The sequence below is a fragment of the Chaetura pelagica genome, unplaced genomic scaffold, assembly GCF_000747805.2.
Source record: "Chaetura pelagica isolate M959 unplaced genomic scaffold, ChaPel_1.0 scaffold211, whole genome shotgun sequence".
NCBI lineage: Eukaryota > Metazoa > Chordata > Aves > Apodiformes > Apodidae > Chaetura > Chaetura pelagica.
In genome coordinates this window covers 96,711-123,969 of record NW_009952157.1, presented here as the reverse complement: position 1 = coordinate 123,969, position 27,259 = coordinate 96,711, and the positions used below count along the sequence as shown (strand labels likewise).

Genomic DNA, 27,259 nt, shown 5'->3' with positions numbered 1-27,259 from the left:
CCATATTAAAATAGTGTTTTGTCTTAAGAGTTCTTAAGCATTCTGTCATCAGTTACCTACTTGGGGCTCATCTTGAAGACTTCTGCACAGCAGTGTTGATAGTTCTCTGTATAAAACCCAAGCAGTACACTTGGCCTGAGTACAACTAAAACTTAAGCATGTGACATTTAACTCATGCGAGGAGTCTCAAAAGAGTCAGCATGCTTAATTTTATTCGTGTCAAGTTTAGTTGTTAGATTTTCCCTCCTGAATAAAACTGCATGTGGTTTTAGCCGCTCTTTTCTTGAAATGCCTTTAGTTCTAGTTTTCAAGATAGAATATTCCAATTCCTAAAGATGGTGATGTTCGTTCTGTTAGGTTTTGTACAGCTCTGGCTTCTTAATGCTGTGTTACTTCAAGGTATGCAGGCTGCTCTGCTGCCATGTTTGATAAATTCTTAAATTTGTTTCCCTCTAAAGCACAGAGGTCCAGTTGGCCAGCACACACTTTTTATAAGAGGGCTCCAGAGTCTTCCTGCAACTTACTTCTCTTTAACATGGAGGTGTAACTGTAATAGATGAATTATAATGCATTTATGATAAATGTAAGAAGTTACTTCATTTTATTCCAGGTAGGTTTGTCTTAGTAAGTATTGTCAGCAAGATCGGGGTTGACTACTTGAAAAGTTTTTGTTCTATTGTAAAGTTTTCAAATACATCTTTTTGAAAAGTAGTTGTACTCTATTATATCTTGTTTTCATATTCAGACTCTGCTGTCTTCTGCTGCTATCTAACAGTAAAATTATTGTGACTTGTGACTTTCTTCTTTTTGTTCATAATCTCTTTCAGTGGAGAAACAAGATACAACAAGGACAAGATACTGCAAGGTTAGTGTCAGTTATTCTGTTACCTTGTTAGAGATGGAAAGCTGTGCTGCCCTGCAAAATGTGAAATTCTGTGACCAACTCCTGAGTATTAATACAGAATAATATTTAAACCTTAAGAGACTTTATTTGTAAGCCAAGACATTAGCTTGATAGCTTAAGAGGACGATGAAGATCCTAAGTCAGTCTCCACAGAGTATCAACAAGTAGTGATGCATGTCTGGTATCAACAGGAGTATTGCAATAGTTTAATTTTCTAAATAGGGAAAAAAGTTACCCGTAATCAAATAGTGATAGCAGCACCTGTTATTAAGGATGTGAGAGTGTCCCATAGCACTATATTAAATCTCAGTAGCATGAAGCCTGGGGAAAGTGCTTCTGGGTGACAAAAAGGGCTCCTGGTGAGAAGTGAGAGCTGCAGCTCTGGTAACAACCAGCCAGGTGTGTGTTCCTATCATAGTGCTGGTAAGAAGGGTGAATAAAGGTCAGGTGAAGGAAGCTGTTGCCTTAGGAAGGTAATGTGTGGCTTGCAAAAAAAAAGCTACAGTAGAGCAAGGAATAATGAAAAGTAAAGATGCTTTAAGTGCTTGAATTGTTCAATCCCAGCTTAGGGAAGGAAGTCTTTAGAAAAAAACATTTAAAATCAGACTTCTTAGTGTCTGCTGACCTGTATGACCAGCACTGAAAATGCTGAGCTGCTTGGATGTCTGCTGTAGGAAAATGGAGGGTCACCACTGTGCTGGTTTGGTTTGGCGGGATTTTTGGTAGTGGGGGAAGAGCCCCAGGGGTGGTTCCGGTAAGAAGCTGAGAAGCTGCCCCTGCTCCAGAACCAGCCTTTAGAGTGACAATAGATGCGCCTCTGCGATTAACATACCAAAGAGCTGATATAAGTCCTGAGCAAAGCAAGCACTTAAGGAAGAAAAGCTGTGCTGGGGGAGGAGAGCTGTGCTGGTGGTTGGTGAGGAGGAAGGGGCAGAAGGTGCCCAAGCAGCAGTTTCCCTGCAGCCCAGGGCGAGATGGAAGCTGTGCCCCTGCACTCATGGAGGAACGTGGTGGAACATTCCCTGAAGGTGCCAGGAGGGGGGAACTTGGCCCCTGGACTTGGATGTTGTGGCCAGAGGATTTGCTGCCAGTGGGCTCTGATTGCTCAGCTGTGGAAGCCCCCGGGCCAGGGGAGGTGGCTGTTCCCGAAGCCCCCGTGACTCTGTGGGAAGCCCAGGCTGGAGCAGCTCCGGACCTGGTGGGAAGGACGCAGGAAGGAGAGGTTGGTGGAGGCCTCTGTGCCATGGGAGGGACCCCGTGGGGAAGCAGGGCAGGACTGTCAGGGATCCTTCTTGCTGAGGAGGCAGGAGCAGCAGGACCCCCCAGCCTGTGAAGTGACTCTAAACCCCATCCCCTGTCCCCCTGTGCCGCGGGGGGGAAGGAGGGAGAGAAACCGGGAACCAAGGGATGGGGGCCTGGGAAGAAGGGAGGGGGGGGGGGACATCTGCAAGCCCTGCTCTGGGTGTGTCTTGTGTCCTGGTGGGTGTGATTAGGGTGAAATTAAATCATTTTTTTTTCCTCAAGTTGAGTCTGTTTTGTCTGGGACCTTAATTGGTGAAGATCCCTCCTTGTCCTTTGTCTCAGCCCAGGAGCTTCTAGTTGGGCTGTGTCCTCTTCATCCCAGACTGTGTCTGTGTGTGTGGAGAGTTGAGTGAGCGGCCATGGGGCTGTTTCTTTGTTGTCATGTTAGGCCTAAATCATGACAACCACTGTTAGGAACCTAGTGAGGTTGTATGCTGAAGTCATACACTTTATACAATGCTATGTGCTATGAGGAAGAATCATGCTTTCAGATTTTCCTACCTCTGTTTTGACATTGCAATTTAAAGTTCTTGCAACATGGCTCTCTGTTCATAATGAAGTAATAAAGAAAATTCCTCTGCTTTATGTTCTTAAAAGTACCAATCATGTTTTTTAAATTCCCAGCCCTCTGTGTCAAATGACATGTAGCATGTTCCTCTCCAGTGCAGCAAGTGAACATTGCCTTGAGTAGTAAGACCAGTATGAGCATGATGGAGTCTGAGGTCTCACATGGCTGAATTATAGATGAGGTGCTTAGGCAGGACACCAGAAGTCCAGAACTTGGGGTCTTTTGCTGTTGGAAGCATGTAGATGACTCTTGATGAGAATTGGTTTTGTTGTTCTGGATCTGATGAGAATTTCACGCTCTTGGCTTTGACTTCCCACAAAGGTAAAATAGATGATAGAATAGCGGACACAGCAATTTGTTTAAGGTTTGTTTCCCTGTCACAGTTCTTGGTTCTCCTACAGCCTCTGAGATGTGACAGGGGCACACCTGTTTTATCCAAGCTGGGTTACCAAATTGTTGGTTCTCTCAGTGCTATCCTAGAGGTCTGTGACCAGTTAGTTTCACAGACTCCACTGGCTGAAAACAGTTTTCGGAAGGGTTGCTTTTCAGCTAGGTTTGTTCCATCAACGTGCTCACAGTGCAGCTCCGTGAGCATTGTGTCAGTGTTCAAGGTGGAGTAGGGCAGAGGAAGAGACATCACCAGATGGTATCAGCTGTAGAATTCTTATGAAACTGTCTTTGGCAAAGAGTGTGTGCTCCTTTCTGCATTACACAGAATCCCTTGTTGTTTCCTCATTTTTTAAAGGCATTTCAAATGTTAGGGAATGAGAAGGAGCAGGCATTTCATAGTTGTTAGGACTTCACTCTCCTGTTGTGCATGTTTTTTCAATATATGTATTTCACTATCAACAACAGTATGTCGATTATTTTGTCTTTTTTTTCTGATTTACAGCCAACAAATCTCTTTGTAGAGTTTCAGTTGAGTCTTCTCTTGCAGGAAGCCTACCAGTGAGCACTCTAAAAAGGAGAAGTGATTTTGAATTGACTGCTCACATTCAGAAAATGTCGGCCTCTTTTTTATGTTTCAGTTTGTCATACGTACACATTAGTATAAGTATCATCAATAATGAATATTCTGTCTTCCTAACCTGTACTCCCTTTTTTTCGTACAATTTGTGAGACTGAGGTTAGGGAAAACCAGAGGAGCAGTGACTTTTACTAAGGGATGGCTTTACTGAAGGAGAAGCATTTATTATAAATATGTAGATTCTTCCTTGATGCCATGCCTGTTTGTTGGCTAGATGATTGAAAATTTGCATATCATGATGGGTTTTTATTTTGTAGGTCAAGGAGTGGATGAGCCGCTCTCTGCAACTGGTTTCAGACAAGCAGATGCTGCTGGTTTGTTTCTCAGTAATGTGAAGTTTACTCATGTCTTTTCAAGTGACCTACTTCGAGCAAAGCAGGCAAGTGCTTTTTGATGCAAGTGAATGTAAATATTAGCATCGGGATTTGGTGTTAATTTGCTATTGATGGTGCAAAAATAATACAGTGCCGAGAGAGCCAAAAACTATTTTGGTGGACTTGAAACTGCAGTGTGAGTTGTGTAGAATTCAAAAGGCCACTATGAATAGGGAAATTTCAATGAAAACAGCTCAGTTAGGAAGCAATGAAGGGCTTTGGGGAGTTTGCTTTGCAGGATGTTGGGCAGTGTTGTTCCCATGGATTGGGTGTTATTTTAGATGTGCATGTGCTAAAAGGGTAATCAGGGTGTAGAGGTAACACAGACTGCAGTGAGTTTTTCTTTGAAGAAATAAAACAAATTTGCTGTGATATTGTGCTGTCTTGTATGCAGACCAATACAGGCAATATGAAGTTTTGCTGTGAAGTCAGGAGGATCATTAAATGTGCAAAGAGGTCAGATTTTGCAGGAACATAATTGCACACCTTTGACTTTGATATACTATTTTGACAGGTTAATTAAAGAGGAAAAAAGCATTAATTACTGAATGAGATTACATGTACTTTTGTGTGCAAGACTACAGAATGCTCAAAAAATTGGGGAAGCAGAACTTTTAAAGGTAGAGGCATAGATTAGCTATTCTAGGAGGGTCATGTGTCCTGTAGAAGCCCTGTCCTTTTTGCTCTCTGCTGTTACTTACTGATAGTGTGATTTCAGGGGACATGGGAATGAAACTACTGAATGATTCTTGAGAGCCCTGCTAGTTGATGTTTTTTGCCTCTGTTGTCCTGCCAAAGAAGTCTGCGAAACCTTGCTGTATATCAGCAAAATCCAGCATAAATCTCTTTTTTTTTTTTTTTCTTAAAACATACATCATCAGCATTGCTCATCAGTTTTGCAGCACAGTTCCATGGAACTATTGTAGCAGCTCAGCTTAGACAGAAAGCAAGCTAGAGAGGGAGGAGTGCAATAATCAGATATTTTTAAAATGCATAGTAACTGCCTGACAAGTCACTTCCTTCAAGTGTGTGAATGTCGGTGAGTATATTTAAAAACAGTAATGGTGCTTTATAATGTTCATAACACTCTGTCATGTGCCTGCCTTAAGGCAATTGGTTTTGAATGCTCAGCTGCTTAAGTGAGGTAGGTAATTTTTTTTCCTCATATTAGAGACAGCCTTTTCCATGAGAAGCATTTGCACTCTCATAACATAGAGGAAAGACCTGAATTTGTCCTTTGCGTAAAGGAAATATGTTTTGCCATTTGTTTGACAGGCTATCTAGACTTGAGGAAGCTTTCCCAAAAGTGTAAAGATGCAGTTCCCATTTGTTTGGAACTCCTTTTTTTGGCAGCTGCAAGCCTATGAAGAAGTGTCCTTTACTGTTCTGTCATTTTGTAGCTCATGTATAAGAGGAATGTGCAAGTTCCTTTGCAAAAGAGAACTTAAAAAAACCAAAAAACAACAAAGGTTTTTGAACAAACTGCTAGTGATGAAGGTTAGTTTTCCTTGCAATGTCTTTTGCATCAGCTGTAGTCAGGGTGTGTACTGGTTGATGGAGCCAAGATCCTCTCACTGCTGCCTGTGGTTCACAGCTGGACATTCAGATCTGCACAGGACAGGGGAAAACAGGGATGTGTGCAAAAAGAGTTGTACTAGCTGGGTAGCAATACTGAGAGCAAAAAGATGCAAAGTGTACAGGTACAGGAAATGCAGAGAGAAGACTTTGCAGGGAAGCCTCTTTGAGAGAATAAGCCTAGGAGGGGAGGGTCAAAAACTAGCTCTAGAAACTGTCACTGTAGAAGAAAGCAGGCAGACTTGCAGTGTGAAGTAAGACTAGTTGGGCATACTGGGATGTTGTGTGAACAGAGCATAACTCCTTAAGATTTTTAAGCTTAACAGAGCCTGACACCAAAGACTGGGGGGGAATATGGGGCCCACTGTGAGATGCTCATGCTGTTGGGACAAAACCTTAGTGGTAGTCAAGGTATAGGTTTGGTACTGGGACAGGCTGAGTCCTGAGGAGACTGAGTGAAAATCTGTGAGTTTTTTCCACATGTAAAGTGGTCATGTTTCTGGAGCATGCTAGTATTCTAGTAATGGATGGTGTAGGAAAGGTGTGAGGAGGTTAATCGCTTCTTCAGAACAGATTCTGGTTTCAGCACAGTAAATTAAACTTCATCTTTATTTGCAGTTCAGGGTATGTATTAGTGCTCAGTAGGTGAATGTTTTCTATTCTATGTACCAAACAAGGCATCATTCCTGGAGAAATTTCAGGATATAATGATTGAATTAACTGTACTATTTATATATACAAGGAAATTGATTCAACACTATCTGAATTTTTACATTATCGTATGATAGATACTTAGAGTTGCAACATAAAGCTTTTCCTAAGCAATACATTAAATATGTCATAAAATTTTGTTAGTACAACAAGGCTGGTTATTATTTCCCAACATCGTGGAGGCTTTTCAAAATGAGTTATTTGAATTACTTGATGGTTTGATTGGTCATGGACATTTGGACAAGATTTCCAACTGATACTACTGGTCAGAGCTCTGTGTGAATGCAGTACAGCTTTACGTTTTGGTGCATGTAGGAGCAGGAGCACTTTAGCATTCTTCTGGTTCCCTTTGTTGGCTCTGATGGTCAGTCAGCTGTTTAATATCCAACATGCTAGAGCCTGAATTAGGCAGTGTTTAATTTCTGAGGTGTATTAAATTGCTTTCTGGTTAAGTGGCTTCTTAGTTTTTATGCATTAATGTTTTTTGCAGTTGAATTAACTCATCAGTTTTTAGGAACATGCTGCTTGTGAGTCTGACTCACAGACTACATGTTAAGAGTGTGTCAGTGTGATTGCTTTACGAGTAGTAGTGTACATGAGAGATGTCCTTTTGTCCCAGTAAATCCTGCTGTTGCTGTGTGTCTTGTCCACCTTTTATGGGTGCTAAGTGTCTTCAAATGTACTGAACTTTGACTTGTAAAAGAACTTCCAGAAGATTGCAGATTTTCTGCCTTTTATGGTCAGACACTACCAGCTAAAAAAACATAATCTTTTTTTTGTTTGAGTTGTTTTGTTTCTACTAATGTGATTCACTTTGGCTCTGATGTTGTAAGATGGTTTGGATATATCCCATGAGAAAGCAACTCATTGATGTGACTGTCTGTTCACTTTTTTAGACTGCTGCCACAATTCTAGAAAAAAATAAGTTTTGTAAAGATTTGGAAATCAAGTATGATGCAAGACTTCGAGAGAGAGTAAGTACCAAAAGAGTTTGTTTTAGTATTGAACACTGAACAATTTGAAAATGAAACTTACTGCTGATGGATATCTTGGCTTATTAAATTGCAAATTTAATAGTGGATAGCACTGTTTGATATTTTTAATCACTGAAAACTGAACTCCTCTCATCAGGTACTATGAAACATTTGCCTGACTGTAGAGTTATGAATCAAAGCCAAAATTTAGTGATTAAAGCTTTTGACTGTGGTGCTCTAATAATTTACAGGCCCTCTACCAGTATATCTTACCTTGCTTATCTTAAATGTAAGTAAAAGCTTCGCTCTGTTTGCTAACCCCATATGTGAAGTGTTAAAGATACTCCCTCTCCCTGCTTTATCAAGCCTGATGGCACAATTTGATGTTGACTTTTTAGTTGTTTATACTTTTGCATTTGCTCAAAGACTACTGAAAAACTTTTTACCACCTATGGAGCAGTCTGCTTTCCTAGTTAGCCTCTCTGCCAGATAACAGGCACAGTTGTACTTCCTGTCTGTTGTTAAGTATGTCTTGATCAGAATAAAATCAGATGCTGGCTGTTTCTGCTAATATGACTCACTCTTCAAATGCTACATTGAGAGCATCTGCTGAAATTTAAATAAGGAAATGCTACAAAACCAAAAGTGGAATGTCGTATTTCCATCAGGCAAATAAATGTTTAAGGAGCAGAACACGACTGTAGTATTTCCTATTTGGATCTTCTTTTTCTGTCAGAAATTCCAGTTCTTCCCCTGAAACCAGCAAGTTAAATGCTTCATAGTCTTCTTTAGTTGCTTTACCACCTGCTGTTTTTGAATATATTATGGGTCATGGTACGGAATTTTAGAAAGAATAATCTTGAGTCTGTGTTAACGTTTTTTTCCCCTTTCATGATGTTTGTATGCATGTATAGAAATGTCAGTGTAGTGTCTGCAGGCCACAGATTCACTCTGGATAACTGGAATTAATTTAAATTGCATTAAAAGAAGCAAAGTCCTTTAAAATAACTTATGTGGTTGACCCTATTAAGAAAGTTTTATTCTCTCATACCTTGCTTCCATGACAGAAGTCTGGAAAAATCATTAAGATTTAATTTTCAGCAGTTTAAGAGCACTTCACATCTTTCTTAACGTTCTTAAATTGCCAATGTTTTGCTTTAGGTAAAGAGATGGAGAGACTGAAGTCAAAGTGTTTCAGTACTATTAAATTCTGAAGACTGTCATAAATTAGTTATTATGACAGCTAATTGTGTATCCACAGCAAGTAGGTAGTGACATAGAAGTCAAAAAAGCCTCAGTAATGAGCATATGTCTCTGTCCCAGTTCTCAACATCTGGACTTCCGGAATGTGTGTAACTGAGTGCTTGACAGTGAAGTGTCAGCTCTTACTTTCTCTAAATGCTCACCATAAATGCAGTGTTTTTACTGTCTTCAGACATTCCAAGAAAAGACCAAAGCTTTTAATTTGAATGCATACAGCACCTGTTACTGATAGGGTAGTATTAATGTTCGGTGGGAGAAGTATTAGTCTGCTTTACCATTGTTAAGACATGTGCCCTGGAAAGATGTTCAAGGTCAAAAATGGTAATGCTTGTACAGTACATTACAGATTATAGTTAGTACATTTTATAATGTGACTTTTAGTGATCCAGGATAGCTAGCTGATATACGTGGGTTCTTATGACTGTTTCTCATACGGGCCTTGCATGTGGATGTCTCCGGAAAACACATGTTAATTGCATGTTCTCTTGAGTCCATAAGCATATATTTTTAAGATTATTTTTGCTTGTTTTCTGAAAACACAGTTCACAGCAGTAGTGTGTCCTGAAAAAAATGAAAGAAGGCCTTATTCTTTGTTTTGAATAAGTACTTGTGTTTTTTTTGTCATAGTTGGTGTTTTTTTTTTTCCTTTTTCAAAAATTCTGATTTTTAAAGTGGACTCCTCTGTTGTGGAAGCTTCAGAGGTCTCTAGGGAGGTTATTTGTTCCTAACTTGTGAAAAATACTTCCCTGTAGTCTTTCTGCAAGTGAAAAGTAAATTGAGTTTATACTTGTGTCAACAGCCACATACCCAGATGTTTGCAATGTAACGTTAATGTTTGTAATGTAGTTACGAAGACACTTGAATTTTGTATGCTAAGAATGAGTCAAGAATGCAGGAAAAATTCTCAAGGCGGAGATCAGGCTGAAGTGTCATGAGTATTAATACTTTTAGTGAGATGCTGCTCATAATGAATATTTCTACCCAGCATATAAATGTATATGTTTTATATATACTTTTAACTTACGTAGTGTATATAAAGATAGCTCCTCCCCCAATATTGGGATAAAATGTACAAGGTAGCTAAGCCTGCACATTACACTTGAGAATCCAAGAAGACAAAGCTGTTAAGAGATGTTAGCATTGGAAGCAGTACTGCCAACTTGATGTGTCTTACTAAACCTACTGTACATGCCTCTTACAGAAATACGGTGTTGCAGAAGGAAAGCCTTTGAGTGACCTCAAGGCTATGGCAAAGGCTGCTGGAGAGCAATGTCCTTCATACACGCCCTCTGGAGGAGAAACACTGGATGAAGTATGGTATTTATTTATTTATTTATTTGTGTCCTTCTTTCTAGGCCATTTTCTCAGTGCAGATGCAGCTGTTGCATACTTAGGAGCATCTTACTGGGAGCTTAGCCCAACCAAAGGTTGTTCTAAGCTAAAAACACTACTTGACCCTATTGCCAACTAAGGAATCACTTAAGAACTAAAGTACTGATTTTGAGCTTGACTCCTCATGAAGTTCTCATTTGCAGAAGAGTGATGGCAGTTGTTCTCAGCCTTGGCTTTGGGAGGCAGAGCAGTTTTTACAGCATTCAGTAACTCACCATTGATTTCTGAGACTTGTCTGTGATAAACTGACATAGTTGTACCTCAGGTTATTTTTGAAAGCTCTTGTATTCTTCATAGTGTGATTTTCTCACCTTTCTCTTTAGGTAAGAGAACGTGCAAAGGATTTTTTTGAATTTCTGTGTCAGATGGCTGTTGAATTGGAACAGAAAGAGCAAGACACATGTGGTGTGGCAAGCAGAAGCTCAGGAACATCTGAAGAACAGTTAGTTTACCCTTGGACAAACCACTGCAGTGAAGCAGAACTTAGCTCTGATAACAGTGGAGCTTCTAAAATACTAGATGCCAACATATTAGTAGTGAGTCATGGAGCCTACATGAGAAACTGGATTGGTTATTTTGTTTCAGAACTCAACTGTACTTTGCCAGCAAATTTAACAAAGTCTCAGTTGTCCTCTGTCAGTCCCAATACAGGAGTTAGTCACTTCATTGTAAAACTTGAAAATGGAAATTTGTTAAAGCCTGAAATCACATGTGTTTGTCTTAATCAAGACTCTCACTTAGTGGATGTGGGAGCTGAATCTGTAGCTCCTAAAGTGTTTTGATGGTCCTCGTAGGGGGACATGGTTTTAGATTGCACTTCTCCTAAGCTTGGGGTATGTATCTGTAGCAATTACCAAGATTGACTGGATTTATTGACACTAAACTGCAGAGCTGAAGATATGCAACTGCTTACCATTTAAAAGTAACATGATTTGCATGGTCCTAGTGCCTGATATAAGTTGGCACTAGAGAAATAACACAAATGTTCTTTATGAACAGAAGCATAATACTTCCAGTCACTTGCATATCTGCTTCTACAGTGCATATTTTTAAAAACTTCATTAGCTCTAATTATTTTGTTTATCTCCAGGCAAAAGAGTTGGGGTGGGGAGAGGCATGGTATCTCAGAGATGAGCTATATCATATTCTTGTTTTATTACAAAATGATATATTGTAATATAAAACATAGATGGTATCTTAAAATAACTTTTTTGAATGCAATAGTATAACCTGAAAGGGAGCATTGCCTAGTGGAAGAGGTTTGGTGCCGTGTCAGGGGGCGTGTTCCTGGCTCTGATGCTAAATAGCTGTGAGACTCTAGACAAATCTCTTTTGGGGATGATGATACACCCTACCTCGCAGGAGCATTTTGAAGAGCACTGTAGAAGTATTTATTTTGAACTGTAAGCAGGATGAGGAACCTCATGTGCATATATTTGACACTCTCTTCTGAAAAGGAAGCTTATCAATAGGGAGAGTTATGCCCTATTAGGATCCTACTGTCAATTACAGTTGTACACTTGATGGATGAGTTGTTTTTGCCTAGAATTAGGCAAGTTTGATTGCTTGATGATTGCTTGCAGTTGCTGTTAGTACTGCATTCTTTCCCCACTGGGGTGTTTGTAGTGTTACTGAGTAAGCTTATCTGATTTATATTATTTATAATATCCACATACTTTTACTTCATTTGTGTATTTTAAGCCTGTTAAAAAAAAACAAAAACAAAACACCTAAAATTAAAGGCTCCTGAATAAAACTTCCTTTTGTCTGCATTTCTTTTGAGTTCAAAACATTTGTCAATACTACTCTATAACCCCAGCCTGGTCTTTTAGTATGAAAAATAGCCCTTTGTAGGGCTGATGGATCAGTGCTGTCCTGACTGTTACCTGGAAGAGCCGCTGATGTTAAGGACAGACTTAACTTGTTTGCAACTGTACGAAATTAACTGTTCAACTGAAGTTTGGATTTTTTGTAATGTTGAAAATAGGCTATCCTGTGTACTTTAAACTACTTGGAATCTTTGCCTTGCAGCAGAGAGTTGGGTTTTAGGAGGAAATTGAGGTTTCTGTTGTTTCCTTGAACAGGCAGGTACCTATACTTAGCTGGAGCCCTCCTGAAAAACAGCAACAGAATTATTTAATCTGACTAGTGACTGTACTTTGCTTCTTCCATTCCCAGGACTGAATTAAGTGGGAAAGTTCTCTTGATTCCTACTTGAACACAGAATTGGGGCTTGCTTCCATTCTCTGTGCTGTTCATCCAATACTAATACTTCTAAAATGTAGAGGATGAAGTAGGAAGTGTTGAGCCCTGTAGTAACCAGAGGTAGGCTTCTAAGGTAGTGTTCTCCAGAGCCTGGAAGTGGACCTGAGGCTTTTTAAATGCAGCAGGTCTTGTTCATCTAGCAAATAACCATGAAACCATCTGCTGCTCTGTCTGAAAACTTGTTCATGGAGAGGGAAAGCATCTTACCTGACATGTAAGAAACAGATACTAGCAGCTGGTGTCAGCAAGGACAGGTCTTTCAACCTCTAACAGTGAAGGACTGAATGCCTTTAAGTTGTGTTGGTGAATTTAAACTGGAGTTTTATACTGAACTTGTGGATCATTAGGCTAAGCTTGTTACTTACTGATCAGCTGGTTTCCTGTTGTTTCTTACAGATATGCAGGAAAGCCATTTCATTATGGCTCCTCCTCTAGATGAGGTAGTTCATAAATGTACAGGTGGATCTGAGCAAAGTTTTGTTACTAGGGCACAAGTTCAGCAAATGTAAAATCTTTATAATACAGAGTCCTAGGAAACTTCAGATTTCTCACTAACATAAAAATAAGCTTTGGTCAAGATGGCTTTATTTTGAGTTTTATATATAACCAACTTTAGTTCAAAACAAACGTATCTTAAAGTGTTACAGTGTTATTCAGAAGTAAAATTTAAAATTCAAAGTCACAATTGATTTTTTCTTTTTTTTTTTTTTTTTTGAGAAACACACCCAAATAGAAATACCCTTGGAAGCTGACTGTAACTGACATTGTGCATGATTACCACCCAAACAGTAAGTTTGTGTTTGTGAAATTAAAAGAGGCCTGTTTCAAATCACAAGTAGATATGACAGTGGTAGCTTGAGTAACTGCTCAAGACTTTTGTTTAAAAGTGTCCATAGCTCTTTTTCACAAATTCTTAATAAAATAAAGGATACAAGTTGCATCCACAGGGAGGAAAAATGGGAACGTAGGCTTTTGCACAGATTCCTTGAGCTTGTGAAATGCATCCTCCCAGAGGGCTCCTGAATACTAAACTGATGGGCATGGCCAAATAAGATAGAAAAGTTTGAATGATGACTGCTAGCAGAGTTAATGGCAGAGGAATGGGAAGGGAGTTCAATCTTGATTTGCCTGTCCCTGGTAGTGCCTGTTTAATTCAGGAAGGCTGGTTACATAGCAGGGAAATGCTCCTGTTGGTGCTTTAAATAGCTTGAACTTCTCTGTAATGGCCATGCCCTGAGTTTGATCAGTCATTCCATTAATACTTCTTGGAACCAGAGTAACCAAGTTGAAAATGTTTATCCTTCATCAGCTAGAAAACGAGTGGAGACCTAATGCACTTTCCCCCTAAGTCAGTAACTTGGCAGTTATTTCACACTACCTCTAGTGCTTCCCTTAGTTTTAAAAACTTATTTTTCTCCCTTGCCTGTACTTAAGCAGCTTAATTAGCATTTTTTAATTGCTGATGAGGTAAATATCTTAAAGGAACATACTTATTTGTTGAATGCTTTGCCACTTCTTGCCACTCTTCCTGTAGGGATTTTTTTTACTCTACCTCTGTAATATGCATTACCTTCTTTAATGTATTTATAGGTGGTTAAAATTTAGACCCACCCTAAGAAACCTGTCTTTATGATTGTTATTCTCAAGTTATTGTTAACAAATTCTTTCATCTTGTGTCAACTCTTACATAGGGGAAGCAGAAGTTATTGTCATGTCCCACCGTGAAAAATATCATGGGGTGAGGTTTCTAAACAGCTCCAATAAAGTAACATTTTTCAGTTAAAAAATTAGGAGCCTGAATCTCCTAGTTAAGACTGTGTAAAACATAATAAAGTGGTGCAAACATATCTGCCAGTAGCAGGAGGAGTAAAAGCAGCCAAGCATGTTCTGCAGTTGCCTTTTTGTATTTTTTCCCCCTGTATTTGCCCTTAACGTTGTAGGAGACAGAACACTGGCCTAGGTCACCTTATCACCTGCCCTAGTGTAGTTACACTTTTTCTTTCACCTCTGTTGTATCAGATGTAAGCTTCTCTGTGCATTAAAATGTACATTGGTAATTTTGGAAGCTTCTGAACTTAATTGTAAACCTTTTTTCTTTAAGTCTTTGTATAGTACTGGTCTTTTTTTGTGTGTCTTTGAATTAATGCTGAGATTAGATATTTCTTCTTGCTTTTTCAAGAAAGTGACTCTTGTACATTTGTACAGTAATTCCATACAGTTTATTTGGATCATGGGAGAAAAGAGCTGCCGTTATAGATGGTTCTGTTAGGAATAGTAGCAGAACATAAATATTTGAGGGATTACTCAGTAATGGGTAATTAATGTTTTTGTCCTTGTGAAATGCTGGTTTCTAATTAGCAGCAGGAGACAAGGCCTTAACTACAGAGTGGATTTTCACTAGTAGTTGCCAAGGTAAAAGAGAGGCTATGAAAGCAGAGCAAGCTGTTAAACACATTACCAGGGTGGCGAGAATTTCAAGTGATAAGAAAAAGATACATTCCTTTTGAATACTTTTGTGGGAAAATAATGCCAAAATAAATGTTAGAAACTTCCCAGCTTACCCACATAATGACTTGTAATCAAATCTGAGAGAACCAGTGTCTATTTCAAAATTATATTTTAAACTGGTGAAGGTATAACTAAAACTGTCTTGGCAGGCTTTTTCAGCTGAACAATAGAAAAATGGTTATCTGTGGAGAACATCAAGGAGAAACTTGGTCCTCTCCTTTCTAAGCTAAGGTTTTCTTGAGCTGAAGAGCCCGGTGGTGTTCTGCTCCAAAGTGATGCTACAAAAGGTGAGGGAGTCAAGACCTCCTTTGATAAAGTCATACATGTTTAACAGGCTGAGCTTGATTTGGAAAAGGTGACAGGGCAGAAGAAGAGGGGTTCAAAGTTCCCAGCATGGTATCACACTTGTGCCTCAATGTTGGCTCCACCAACAGCATCTCCTGGCAGATCTTGTAGGTGTCTAGCAGTCACCAGGCGTGTACTTTGGCAGAGTGTTCTGGTAGCATCACATTTTCCTCTCTCTAAAGTGTCAGCCCCTTTTAAAGATATTTGCTCTATTCCCACAGTTCTCTGTTGGGTTTGTGTTTTCCAGACCTAGCCCTGTCTTTGCAATAGGAGGAGAGGTTCTGCCCCTCCTTTTTTTTTAAGCACAGAATTTAGATGAGATTCATTCCCTATCCAAGCTTTTGGTATTTCATGAGACTGCCTGAGATCCACAGCCCACATGCCTGGACCTAAAATATGTTAGGTTTTCCCCAGATATGTCACTCTTGTGAGAGCTTTGGCCATGAGCCTGAGGTTTTTGGATATATAGTAATACCAGGCAAAGGGCAGTTGCACGAGCACAAATAACTGCACAGTGTGTGAGCTGTTTTCCTGACATCCACAGACATGGAAAACCCTCTGTGTGGGTGGTCTGTTTGTGCAGGGTCAATCCAGTGCTGTTCAGGATTTACCTGTGCTGAGATTGCTCTGGTGTCACTTGCAAACACCTCTGGTATTTCCTGGCATGCAGGAAGGAGCCTCGTGTGAGTCTATGAATTTCCTACCTGAACACCAGAAGCTGGTAGTGGGGCTTCTGAGAGCACAGTCAGAGAACAAAAGCAGAGACCCTGAGAATATGGGCACAGGAGGAAACCAGGATAATAACAGAAACCATTAATAGGAAATTACTGGTCACTAAAGAAATGTGCTTGAGGTGTGGCAGAACCCCTTTTGGGGCATCATTGGATGTGATATTCTTTCCCTCTGGCACCCAGTTGGTTGATCAACCCATTGCTAAACAGAAGAGGGGTGATGCACCAGACTTGGCTGTGATAAATCATGAGTATATTTTGGAAGAGATAGCTATTGAAAAGTGAATTCACATCAATGAAATGTTGAGGTAAAGAAGTTTTTATTTAAGAAGGGCAAGAATTACAAAATTACTTTAATAAGGTCAGCAATACTTAAGAATCACAATGGGGGTACAAAGAGTCCTGGCTTTTCCTGCAGGGCACCTCCCAGTGAGTGATGTGGAGGGTGAGCAGCAGGGGAGAGGTTTACATGCAGTCCAGCTTTCTCCTGGGCCTCTGAACAAATGTGGGCTTAGATAATTAGATGATAAAGCTTTCTACATGTAGTAAATAAGTATACAAGGCCCAGTTAAACAATTTGAGATGTATTCAGGAGTCTCCACACTGCTGCTCAAGTGCTACTCTTCAATGACACTATTTACAGGCTTCTTTTTTACAGAAAAAGGGTCACTTCAATTTTCAGTTATATTTCCCAGAATTACTTTGGCCTAAAGATGGGGATCAAGTGCCTTTTTTAGGAGATACCTGCTTTCAGAAAGACAACTGGAACAGGCAATCTGGATATCATTGATTGTCCTTTACTATCATAATCCATGCTGTTGTCTTCAGTGCTGTGCTAAGGTACCTTGCAGATTCTTGGTGTTTCATTTGGGTTACTCCATGGAGTAATTTCTCAGAAGAATTTCTAGTAATATCTTCTGATCCATAAAATAACAGTCTCTGAATTGTTCCTCTCAGCATTTAACATCTGAGAAGAGCCATGAAGATGATCAGAGGACTGGAGCACCCTGCTACAAAGACAGGCTGAGAGCGTTGGGGCTGTTCAGCCTGGAGAAGCGAAGGCTCTGGGGAGACCTTATAGTGGCCTTCCAGTGCCTGAAGGGGCTACAGGAAATCTCAGGAGGGACTTTTTGCAAGGGCTTGTAGTGAGAGGACAAGGGGTAATGGTTTAAAACTGGAAGAGGGGAGATTTAGATTAGACATTAGGAGGAAATGCTTCACAGTGAGTGTGGTGAGACACTGGCACAGGTTGCCCAGGGGGGTTTGGATGCTCCCTCCCTGCAAGTGTTCAAGGGCAAGTTGGATGGGACTTTGAGCAACCTGGTCTAATGTGAGGTGTCCTGTCCATGCAGGGGGAGTGCAACTACACAATCTCTTAAGGTCCCTTCCAACCCAAACCATTCTATGGTTCTGTTACCAGGTATGTGAGCCTGTTCTAGTGTAGTTCTGTTAACCAGATGAGCAGTACAGGGTTTTCACCAGAGAATGTAGTGATAGAACAAGGGGTCATGGTAATGGTTTTAAACTGAAAGAGGGTAGGTTAGGTATTAGGAAGAAATTCTTCACCGTGAGGGTAGTAAGGCACTGGGACAGGCTTCGCAGGGGAGTTGTAGATGCCTCCTCCCTGGAGGTGTTTAAGGCCAGGTTGGATGAGGCTTTTTTGCAACCTGGTCTAGTGGGAGGTGTCCCTGCAGGGAGATAGGAACCTGATGATCTTTAAGGTCTCTTCCAACCTTAACCATTCTAAGATTCTGTGATTCTATGATCTGTTTCTGGTTTCAGTTAACAAAAGAGCAAGCTTGCTGGACAAGGAATGACAACAAGTGAATGCAGTTTTGTGTTTGTCCTGATCTTGGAAAGAGAGTTTGTAGAGATGATTTCTGGGGCCATGGTTTCTCTGCAGCATGTTTCTTTCTTCTTTCCCTGTGGATGAGTTTGAAGAGTCCCAAGGCAGCACTGACATTTCAGGTGTGTAGGAAACTGATACCACCTGATTTTTTAATGATACCTTGGCATCTCTTGCCAACAAAGTGCAACAGCACTTTGGTACCTGGTGGTAACATGACACTTCTCTTGGTATTGGCACCATACCAGATGTAAATAATGCTAATAACTACCACAGAACTCTATGGGGTATCTGTAGTGAAGTGAGATAACCTGTCAGACCCATGGGAACTTGCCATTTTTGCAGCTCTACTGGGTCTTGGTGGGTTTGGGGACCATTGCAGGAAAGAACTATGAGGATGGGGTCTACAACTTGTCCAATCTGTAACCTGCCTGCTGCAAAACAGAGCCTTAGCATAGCTCTGGGAGTGGAGTATTTGGTATGAGCAGCAGTAGGTGAGCAGTAGTGATAATTTACCAAGTATCTTTTACCCTAATGTCTTAGAGCCAGGATCACAAATATTTCCTAGCACGACCGAACTGATAGACCAGTGGTTTTCCGTTGCATTTGGGTTGCAGGAGGAGTTTCCCAAGAAAGGTGACAATTCCTTTATGGTCAGTCTAGACCTTCTAATGCCTTTTTTTGTTTGTTTGTTTGTTTTTGTTTTGTTGTGGTGCATGAAATGCATACAAAGCTGCAGCCTATGAGTCTGAAAATCACAAGCAATTGTGGGTCACAGAGATATTCACAGACACCTGTACCATTTGTTCACTCAAGTCCCTTGGGAATGGGAGGCCCAACAGAAAATGCAAAATCCACCATTTAGAGAGAAGGAAAAGTTTATTGGTACATTTATAAAAGGAAGCAGTCTCTGTAATACATTGTTATAAATATTTATAAATATTCTGCAGGACTTCAGACCCACTCAAATAAATAAATAAATATTACACTATAAATAAGTAATGCTTTCTTACTAGCTGGTGATGGCCAGCATCTCCTTTGAAGAATTAATTCCTCTGATATGTCAACACAGTTCTCTATAGTTACACATTTTTGATGCAAAATCCATTGTGCATTCACTCTTAGCTTAGGGACTAAATCCCCTGGCTATTGGTGGAGTGAACAACCCTTCTTACTTTGTTCTATTTTATGCAAAATGAAAACTTTACTCATGTAATTGCAGTCCAGAGTTCTCAATGAGCAAAAGCCAAGAAGTATGGTATGGGAATCAAGTAAAACTATTGAACTAGACCACATAAATAAAATCACACCTCTCCACTGTATAGACAGGAAGGTAAAAAGTCTTGCTGTGTTTTTAATAAGCAAGAAAACACACAGGTAGCTGCCTGCCTCACAGTTCTCCTAACTCAGATAGAATCACTTGTTTCCTTTTGAAACTGATCAAGCCATTATGTGTTTAGATGATGAGAAATGAGGCAGAACTCTTCTTCTATTAATAATCATTTGGCTTGTCCTGTGCTCCTAAAAACTTACATGAATTGGGAATCACTCCATGTAGAAAAACTTCCAATAGCAGAATCAGGCCCTATGACTATGCTATGTAACTTCTTGGATGTTATAAATAAACAGATATTGTGTGTGTGTGTGTGTATATATATATATATGAAAAAAAAAGTATTAAATGCTGTCAGTAGGACAGACCCTGTTACAAATCCAGAACAATTTTGAACTAATTAAGGAGCACATGGGGGCTTCTTTTGATTTAGTTACACTGCTGTAACTTCAGTGGCTTCGGTGAGTTACTTCAAGAAGCAGCAAAAAGAGAGGACCAGAATCTAAACTAATGGCTTTTGCATTATTGCTCTGAGCAGACTTTGGACAAATGTAACATTTTCAGACTGCTGTCAGATCTAATAAACAAACAAAACAGAAGGATCTGCATCTTGACATGCAGAAAACTTACATCAAAATAAAAAGCTCTTCTCAAATATCTGCCACCCTGGATTCTTCTGCAGCTCATCAGTACCTAGCTATTGATTTCTGCACAGTACATCAGAAATAATTGTTTCATAACCGCAGAGATTTAAGATTACAGGAAGATCAAATGAAAACAAAAGAAGGAAGGGAGAAAAGCAGCTAAATGTGTTCACAATTTTCAGAGTCCTTGTGGAAATTAATTTAGCTCCATTAAAACCAATCAAGCTATACTGAATTCTACCAGCTAACCATTTGACACCTAAATTGCAATTAAAAGTTCTGCTCTGCAGATATATAATCTTAACTAAAGATTTCTAGACTGCAGATGTATATATGGAGGTTAGTTTCTGATAAGTAAACTTGCCCATAACATACACCAATCTAGGGAAAAGGTCTTATCAACAATATAGATCTCATGAGCAATACTAAAGTAATTTCACTCTGACTAGTATAAAGCATCTGATATCTGCTCAGAACTAAATAGAAACATGGATGCTAAACTTAGATCCTCCTTTTCTTAATACAAACCTGATTTTCACTCATTAGATTAGAGTCTTCAGGAGTTACTAATAATTTGACACCTATAGGGCATAATTTTTTGCAATTTTTTCCCCTGTAATTTCAGCAGTGTGCGAAGCAAACCATCTTGTTTAACACACTGTTAATTATTAGTAATCCTGGTTATTCTCTCTGCATTGGAAATATGCCAAATTAATGAATGTCTCTATATTATATTTCCATATTGTGATGCTAGAATTTAGTGAATAGAGAAGTGTGGTGGAGCATGACTTGAGAGGAACAGTGAGGCTGTCCTCTTTTTTTTCCCCAAAAATTCAGCTGGGATTCAATAAGTGTCAGAAGTTGCATTTTCTACACAATACCATTTGATCCTGTCCTCTTCTCCTGTCAGTTACTTCAGTTCTCTTGTGTGTGTGGCTTCTGGGATAGGAGACTGATCGTTTTTTCACTTGTGTGGGTATGAAAAGAGTGCTAATTTTAACATGTAAAAACATATATAGTAAGTTTTATATAATAATACAACACACCATCAGTCAGTTTGTCTACTGTGCTTGCCAGGGGTGGTGCTAGTAAGAAGATCCCCTGCCTCTGTTGGAATCTCGGATGCTCCAGATCTTTCAGTACCATAACATCAATTTCTTTTTTTCATTCAAGTGATTTCTATTTTTCGCTGATTCATACTAATGGTGGCTCAGACCCTAAAATGCTTGGTTTGTATTATTCTTTTCAAAAATGTATCTTCTTTGCAGTAAAACTGCCCCAACTGGAAGATGCCCAACTAGGTTTTTTTCAGTCAACTGTTACCTCTTCAGGAAAAAAAAATTGAAATCAAGAATTTTTCCAATATCTTTCACATTTCCAGTAGCCATTCTGAGAGAAATCAGATTGAGTGTGCTAGACAGTTCCTTTGGTCCGTTGTATTCACCCATGTCTTCAGCTTGCAAGTGGTGGGGCCCCAGTTAGCTGGTGATGTAGAAGCGAGGGCTGGCGTACCTCCTGGCATCCATCATGGCATGGGGGTCATCTGGGTTGACCACGTCGTTCTGGTTGATTCTCACGGGCTCCCTGGGCATGTGGGCAAAATCTGCTTGCTGCTGCAGCTGAGATCTGAACGTGGACATCTTCCTCTGTGGGACCAGAATCTGGTGAGGATCTGTTGGATCAATGTCAGCACTTCTAGTATTTCTGTGGGGCTCCAGCGTGTTAAACCGAAACAAAGGGATCTCATTTCTTCTGGACAAAAACTGGGAGTACGGTGGTGGATTCATACCAGGGAAGAAGGCTTGTTTCACTCTGCCTAAGCTAATTAGGAAGTTGGTTTTGGGAGATTGGTACACATCGTAGCCATTTTCCAGTGTCCTGTGGTTGAACACGCAGTCCTCTTGACTGAAGTAATGCTGAGGGAAAACGATATGACATCTGTGAGCAGAGGGATTTGGTGAATGCCAAGTACCAATTAAGGAAGGAAAGAGGGAAGAGCTCCTGCAGCAGGTCTTTTCTAATCTATTAGCTCTGTAACTCGGATATCTCAAGCTTAGTCAAATGTAGATCTGAGATGCACGCCCATGTTTTCAGCAAAGATATTATAATGATGATATTGTTACCTGGGTCACAATGACCCCATGCAACACCACAGGCTTGGGGTAGAGGGGCTAGAATGCTGCGCAGCCGACAAGGACCTGGGGGTGTTGGTTGACAGCCGGCTTAACATGAGCCAGCAGTGTGCCCATGTGGCCAAGAAGGCAAATAGCATCCTGGCTTGTATCAGAAATAGCGTGGCCAGCAGGAGCAGGGAAGTGATTGTCCCGCTGTACTCAGTACTGGCGCGGCTGCACCTCAAGTACCATGTTCAGTTTTGGGTCCATCATTGCAAGAAGGACATTGAGGAGCTGGATCAAGTCCAGAGAAGGGCAACGAAGCTGGGGAAGGGTCTGGAAAACAAGTCTTACGAAGATCAGCTGAATGAATTGCAGTTGTTTAGCATGGAGAAAGGAGACCTTATTGCTCTCTAACAACTACCTGAAAGGAGGTTGTAGTGAGGTGGGTGTTGGCCTCTTCTTCCAAGTGACAAGTGATAAGATGGGAAGAAATGTCCTCAAGTTGTGCCAGGGGGTATTTAGATTGGGTATTAGGAAAAAAATTCTTCGCAGGAGTTGTCAAGCTTTGGAACAGGCTACCCAGGGAAGTGGTGGATTCATCATCCCCAGAAGTATTTAAGACATGCAGATGTGGTGCTTAGGGACATGGCTTAGTGGTGGACTTGGCAGTGTGCTAGATTACCCGTTGGGCTCTTAAATGTCTTTTCCAACAGAAATTATTCTGTGATTCTTTCAGAGGGCTGCACTGTTTGAGCTACTCCCAACATGTGGCTCTAGGCTAAAGCAGGAATTCAGATCAGTCCAACAGCAGATCTCATTCTGCCCTTATTTACCCAAGCAGAAACTCACACTCTTTATCAGCTGCACAACTCAGTGCAATCAAAGAAGAAAGGAAAGTTTAACCCTAAATAGTAGCTTGCTTAAATCTGCATCCTCCTACTGATTTGCTCTAGCTGAGGAAATAACCACAGTAGCAGACTGCACTTGCCTTTCAGTCTTGAGTCTTAGCAAAGCTTACTTACTGAACCAAAAACAGCTCCTTGCATGTCCATGCACAGGTAGCGGCCGCTCTTCACACCGATGATGATCACTGAGCCAGCGCCCTCCGACTTGATCATTAGGGCACCTGTTTAGAAAAACCAAGATGGCAAATCCAGGACCCAGTTTGACACTGCACACTCACCTAACAGATCCACAGTTGCTCTGTCTGGAAGTGTCCTTTGGGTTCAGAACCAACCTCCCACATGAACTGGGGCTGTTGCCCACTCCAGATCCATTTATCCCTGGCTTGTCTATCTGAGCCTTGGAATGCTCTCAAGACTGAGATGCCATCATCTCACTGGGGGCCCTGTTTCTGTGCTGCACCCAAGACTTTTTTTTCCCCCTAACATGCCCTCTGAAGTCACAAACCACAGTCCGACGCCATTATCCTTAGTACTGTCATCAGCCACTACCAAGGGGATTTGGTCTCACCCATCTTTGTGACTGTCCTGTGTTATTAGATTATTATTAACCTCCTTTTTGCTATACTAAACAAGCCCAGGTCCCTCAGCTTTTCCTGGTAAATTGTGTTCAAGGCCTCTGGCCATCCTGAAAACCCTCTACCAGACCAGCTCCAGTTTCTCCACGTCCATCTCGAACTTGGAACTCCAAGAACAGTTTCACTGGGACCTGGTAAAGTGGGAAGAATAACTTTCCCTGATCTGCTGACCACAGTAGGTGGTTTGCTTTCCTCTCCAAGTGAACGTCCTGCTGACTTATGTTTGACTCAATGCCTGCTGTAACCTTCAGGTTTTAACCAGGATGGCTGGTTGACACATCCAGCCTCCTCACAGCCTGTGCTGCTGTAGGGGGTTATTGGAGCCCTGGTGCAGAACTTCACAGTTCTCCTTTATCTGGCATCTCAGTGGTACCATGGTCACCTGGCAGAGACTGTGTTACCCTCCTTTTCATGACACTGTCTGATTTCCACCCTACCTGCTGCACTATTCCAAGTATTGGTGAATTTGCTTCATGGCAGATATGGGCAAAACATGGCATTTTGTTCTCTAAGACATCACACTGGTTCTTGACCAATATGCCTAAAATTAGTTTTATAAAACCTTTGAATGTACAGGAAGACTAACAACAAGAGAGTGCAAGCATCCCTAGAAGGGTTTCATCAGTAATTCCCCCTTCAAAAATTAAAAAAAGCAGAACTTGAGAATTTTTCTTCTTAATTAAATAATAACTTTTTAAAATGTCCTTTGCTCCTTATATACTTATGCAAAAACATAATATATATATGTATACATATTTTTAATTTAGTAGATTAAGAAGATGCTATGTAGCAATAATAACAATAAATCTGTGATGCCTGACTACCTGTGATTTGAGAGCTGTCAAAAGAGAAGTGCTTTTGAAATGCTGTGAAAGAACCCTAAGTCTTAAAAATTCCTGACTTTTCTACTAAACATAGTCTTTGGACCAGGTGTTCAGCAAAGGAAGAAGAATACCTTAGTTTTCCATGAAAATTAGCTATGATGACACAATCTGAGAGCCTTTTAATTACAGTAGTGAATGGTTACACCAGACACTTAGCACTTCTTTTAGGACAGTCTGGCATTTCATAGTTCCCCACTGTTTAATTCACTGTTGCATACTCAGTTACTGATGTTCTACACCAAGTTGAGTTTCTGCCATGCCCCTACATTAAAGCCACAAATCCAAAGCATGTCTCACAAACCAATTTCCCATGCAGAGATGTATTGACTTACTTGGAAGGACCTGATCTAGTTTTAGTAGTTATCAGCTCTCTATCCCAAAATAAAGATTTTAAAGATGTTATCAGAGACTGTGGTGAGTCCCCTCGGTGCAGTTCGTTTGGCAATACTGTCACTGCAATGAGAAGTAGCTATGGGGGGTGTTGTCACTAGACTCTAATAGGAAGTTCCATAAGAACCTGGAGGTATAATAATTAAATGAAGGATAATTCAGGTAATTTTTACATTCACAGTATCAGAGGAATGATAGGACTTTACTTCTCTCAGGTGAGGAATGAAATTCCTCATCCACTAGATTTCTCTGGAGTGTTTTTTATTAGTTAAATAAAAGGAGGATAAGACATACGTACATTTTCCATCCCATATCTATACTCCTCTGTCTGCTTGCCTAACAAGAAGGGATTTTTCTATGGGTTTGTAGCAACCCAGCTCCTATGAGGACTGTGGGTCCATAGTAAGCTACTTACTGTAAATGGTTTGGTGAGGAGCACCATCAATGTAGCCATCAGCGTTGATCTGGAGATGGAAGCTGTTCCTCTCTGTGTCGGTGTAGAGGTGCATCAGGCGGTCTCCGTTCCCCCAGCTGGGACTCAGCAGTGGAGAGGAGTTGGGAAAGGGGAGCACAGCCTTCAGGCTGCAGAGCAGCAGCGTGTAGCCCAGGCAGCAGTGGGGACCAGTCTGCACCATGGCTCCCTGTTCCTAGAGGTTGGTCGGTACCTGCAACTCGATCCCCCTTCCTGCTTCTCTCTTCCCCTTGGTAGCCTGTGTCTGGGCTGTGAATCCTCAGATAGGCTCCCTTCTCTTCTGCAGAGGCTTATAAAGGGCAGCAAAGTGACATCACACAGGAAAAACTTCTCCACATCCTTGATTTTTGTCAAAGGGACATTATAAGTGTCCCAAAACCTCAAGGGAAGGATCTCTGGCTAAGGTGCGGGGGGGAAAAAAATAGAAGGTTTCTAAAGACAGCTCACAAAAGCTAATCATATGTTCAAATGTTATCTACAGCCCTGTGACATCTGAGAGCTTCCCACGCCCCTACTGTTAGGTCCAGGAAGAGCAATCCACTACACTTGGCTTTAACCGAGGGGAATGACCTGCATCACCTTTTGTTCTCAGATACTTTCATTCAGATTCCCACCTCCCCTCTCAACTTCCAAACTACATTCTGATTTAGTGGAGACATCAAATACTGCTAAAATACTTTGCAAACGTACCAAAAGCTGATATTAGCTTGTCCTGGGCCTGATTCCCTCTTCATTCTGGTGCAAGTTTAGCAGTGAGCCTCTTGGGCTGGTATTTGTGTCATTCCATTTAAGCAAAGAAAACTTAATATGGGCACAACCCTCTTCCAACCAACTGTCCCTTTTATTTCTCCTGTTTAATTCTGAGTCAACTAAATAATTTAAAGTTGGCCAAACAGCTGAAAATTACCTGTAAACCACTTTAAAACTGCATGTTTGTTCCTGCATGGCAGTCTTTCACAGAGTCATACAGGTTAGCAGGGCCAGTAGATCTAGGATCTGAAACAAGCCTGAAATCACTCATAGTAGCAGATTTTTACTCCTTCAGGTTCAGCAAGCAAGCTTGGAATAATTACAAAGGGACACGACCAAGTGAAAATTAATAAATGGACAACAAGCTTAAAAAAGTGTTCTAGGATTTTGCTTTTCAGTCGTCCTGCCAATGTTCTGAGGCTTTACAAACAAGTTTTCTGATTTGAAAAAAATATAGTTCTATTTATTGTATGAAAATGCTGAACTAATGGGACACTGTGTAAGGGTAAAGCAATGGTATAGGAATAACATGTTATAAAGCTAGACTGTGTTAAGGTTTCTTTCAAAAATTAATACAGAACTGGAAAGAGCACAAAACAATGAACTAATATATATTTTTAAAAATGAAACCTGAGGATTTTAATCGTAGCAGGTTTAGGTTCAGTTACAGTCTCTAGTTGGACCCAGCGTGCAAAATTCTGAGTTTCATTAACAAGCTGTGGAGCAATGCCATGAGCACCCAACAGATTATGGATTGATAACAACTGTAACCCACTGCTAAAGTTGATCTGGTTTGTTTTTTTAAAATTGGTTAAAATTGGTAAAACTCTGCCAAATTCTTCTTTCACACCTGTGTAAACCTAGAGTCTTGCATCAGTGTATATACACCTGTGTAAATTGCAGCATTTTTTAGCCAAATGGCATAAGGGTCGTATCTTAAACTGAGCAGACTGAGAAAGCTGTCTTCACTGAGAGGCAATGTAGGCTACAGAGGTTTTGCTGGTTATAACATATGAAATGCTTTACTTTAATTTAAAATATAGCATGGAAGGAAAAGAGGGTTACATTTTCCTTCTCTTTTTCAAACTGATGTATCCCATCTTGTTGAAATGATCCACTAATATTTTTCATTTGGCTATTAAAACAAAAGTTTAGCCTTTTTTTGTTGTTATTATTGTTGTTTGGTTGGTTTGTTTTCCTTTTGCTCCCTTTCAGTAGACTACTATGGAAATGTGGATATGTAGGCCCAGGTACAGTTGCAAACTTATAGGATAGTGTGTCCTCTTGGAATTAGTTGTGATTCTTTTGTGAATGCAGGTTTTCTGGTATGATATTGCATATTCA

General features: G+C 40.4%; 2 protein-coding genes across 2 annotated transcripts in view; one reads left to right on the top strand and one right to left on the bottom strand.

Moving 5' to 3' along the window:
* The window catches only part of LOC104397231 (chromosome unknown open reading frame, human C12orf5), a 12,313-nt gene extending 1,441 nt beyond the window's left edge, over window positions 1-10,872 (top strand). The window contains exons 2-6 of the mRNA XM_010007179.1: window positions 828-865; window positions 4,059-4,180; window positions 7,358-7,435; window positions 9,900-10,010; window positions 10,414-10,872. Of these exons, the coding sequence (XP_010005481.1) occupies window positions 828-865; window positions 4,059-4,180; window positions 7,358-7,435; window positions 9,900-10,010; window positions 10,414-10,872 (808 nt within the window). The remainder of the gene's footprint in view (window positions 1-827; window positions 866-4,058; window positions 4,181-7,357; window positions 7,436-9,899; window positions 10,011-10,413) is intronic.
* Window positions 10,873-21,240: 10,368 nt separating this feature from the next.
* Window positions 21,241-25,328, bottom strand: FGF23 (fibroblast growth factor 23). The gene is made up of 3 exons (XM_010007177.1): window positions 25,109-25,328; window positions 22,902-23,005; window positions 21,241-21,678 (listed from the first exon to the last, which is right to left on the bottom strand). The coding sequence occupies exons 1-3, from the start codon at window positions 25,326-25,328 to the stop codon at window positions 21,241-21,243; spliced, it is 762 nt and encodes a 253-aa protein (XP_010005479.1).
* Between the last annotated feature and the right edge of the window lie 1,931 nt (window positions 25,329-27,259).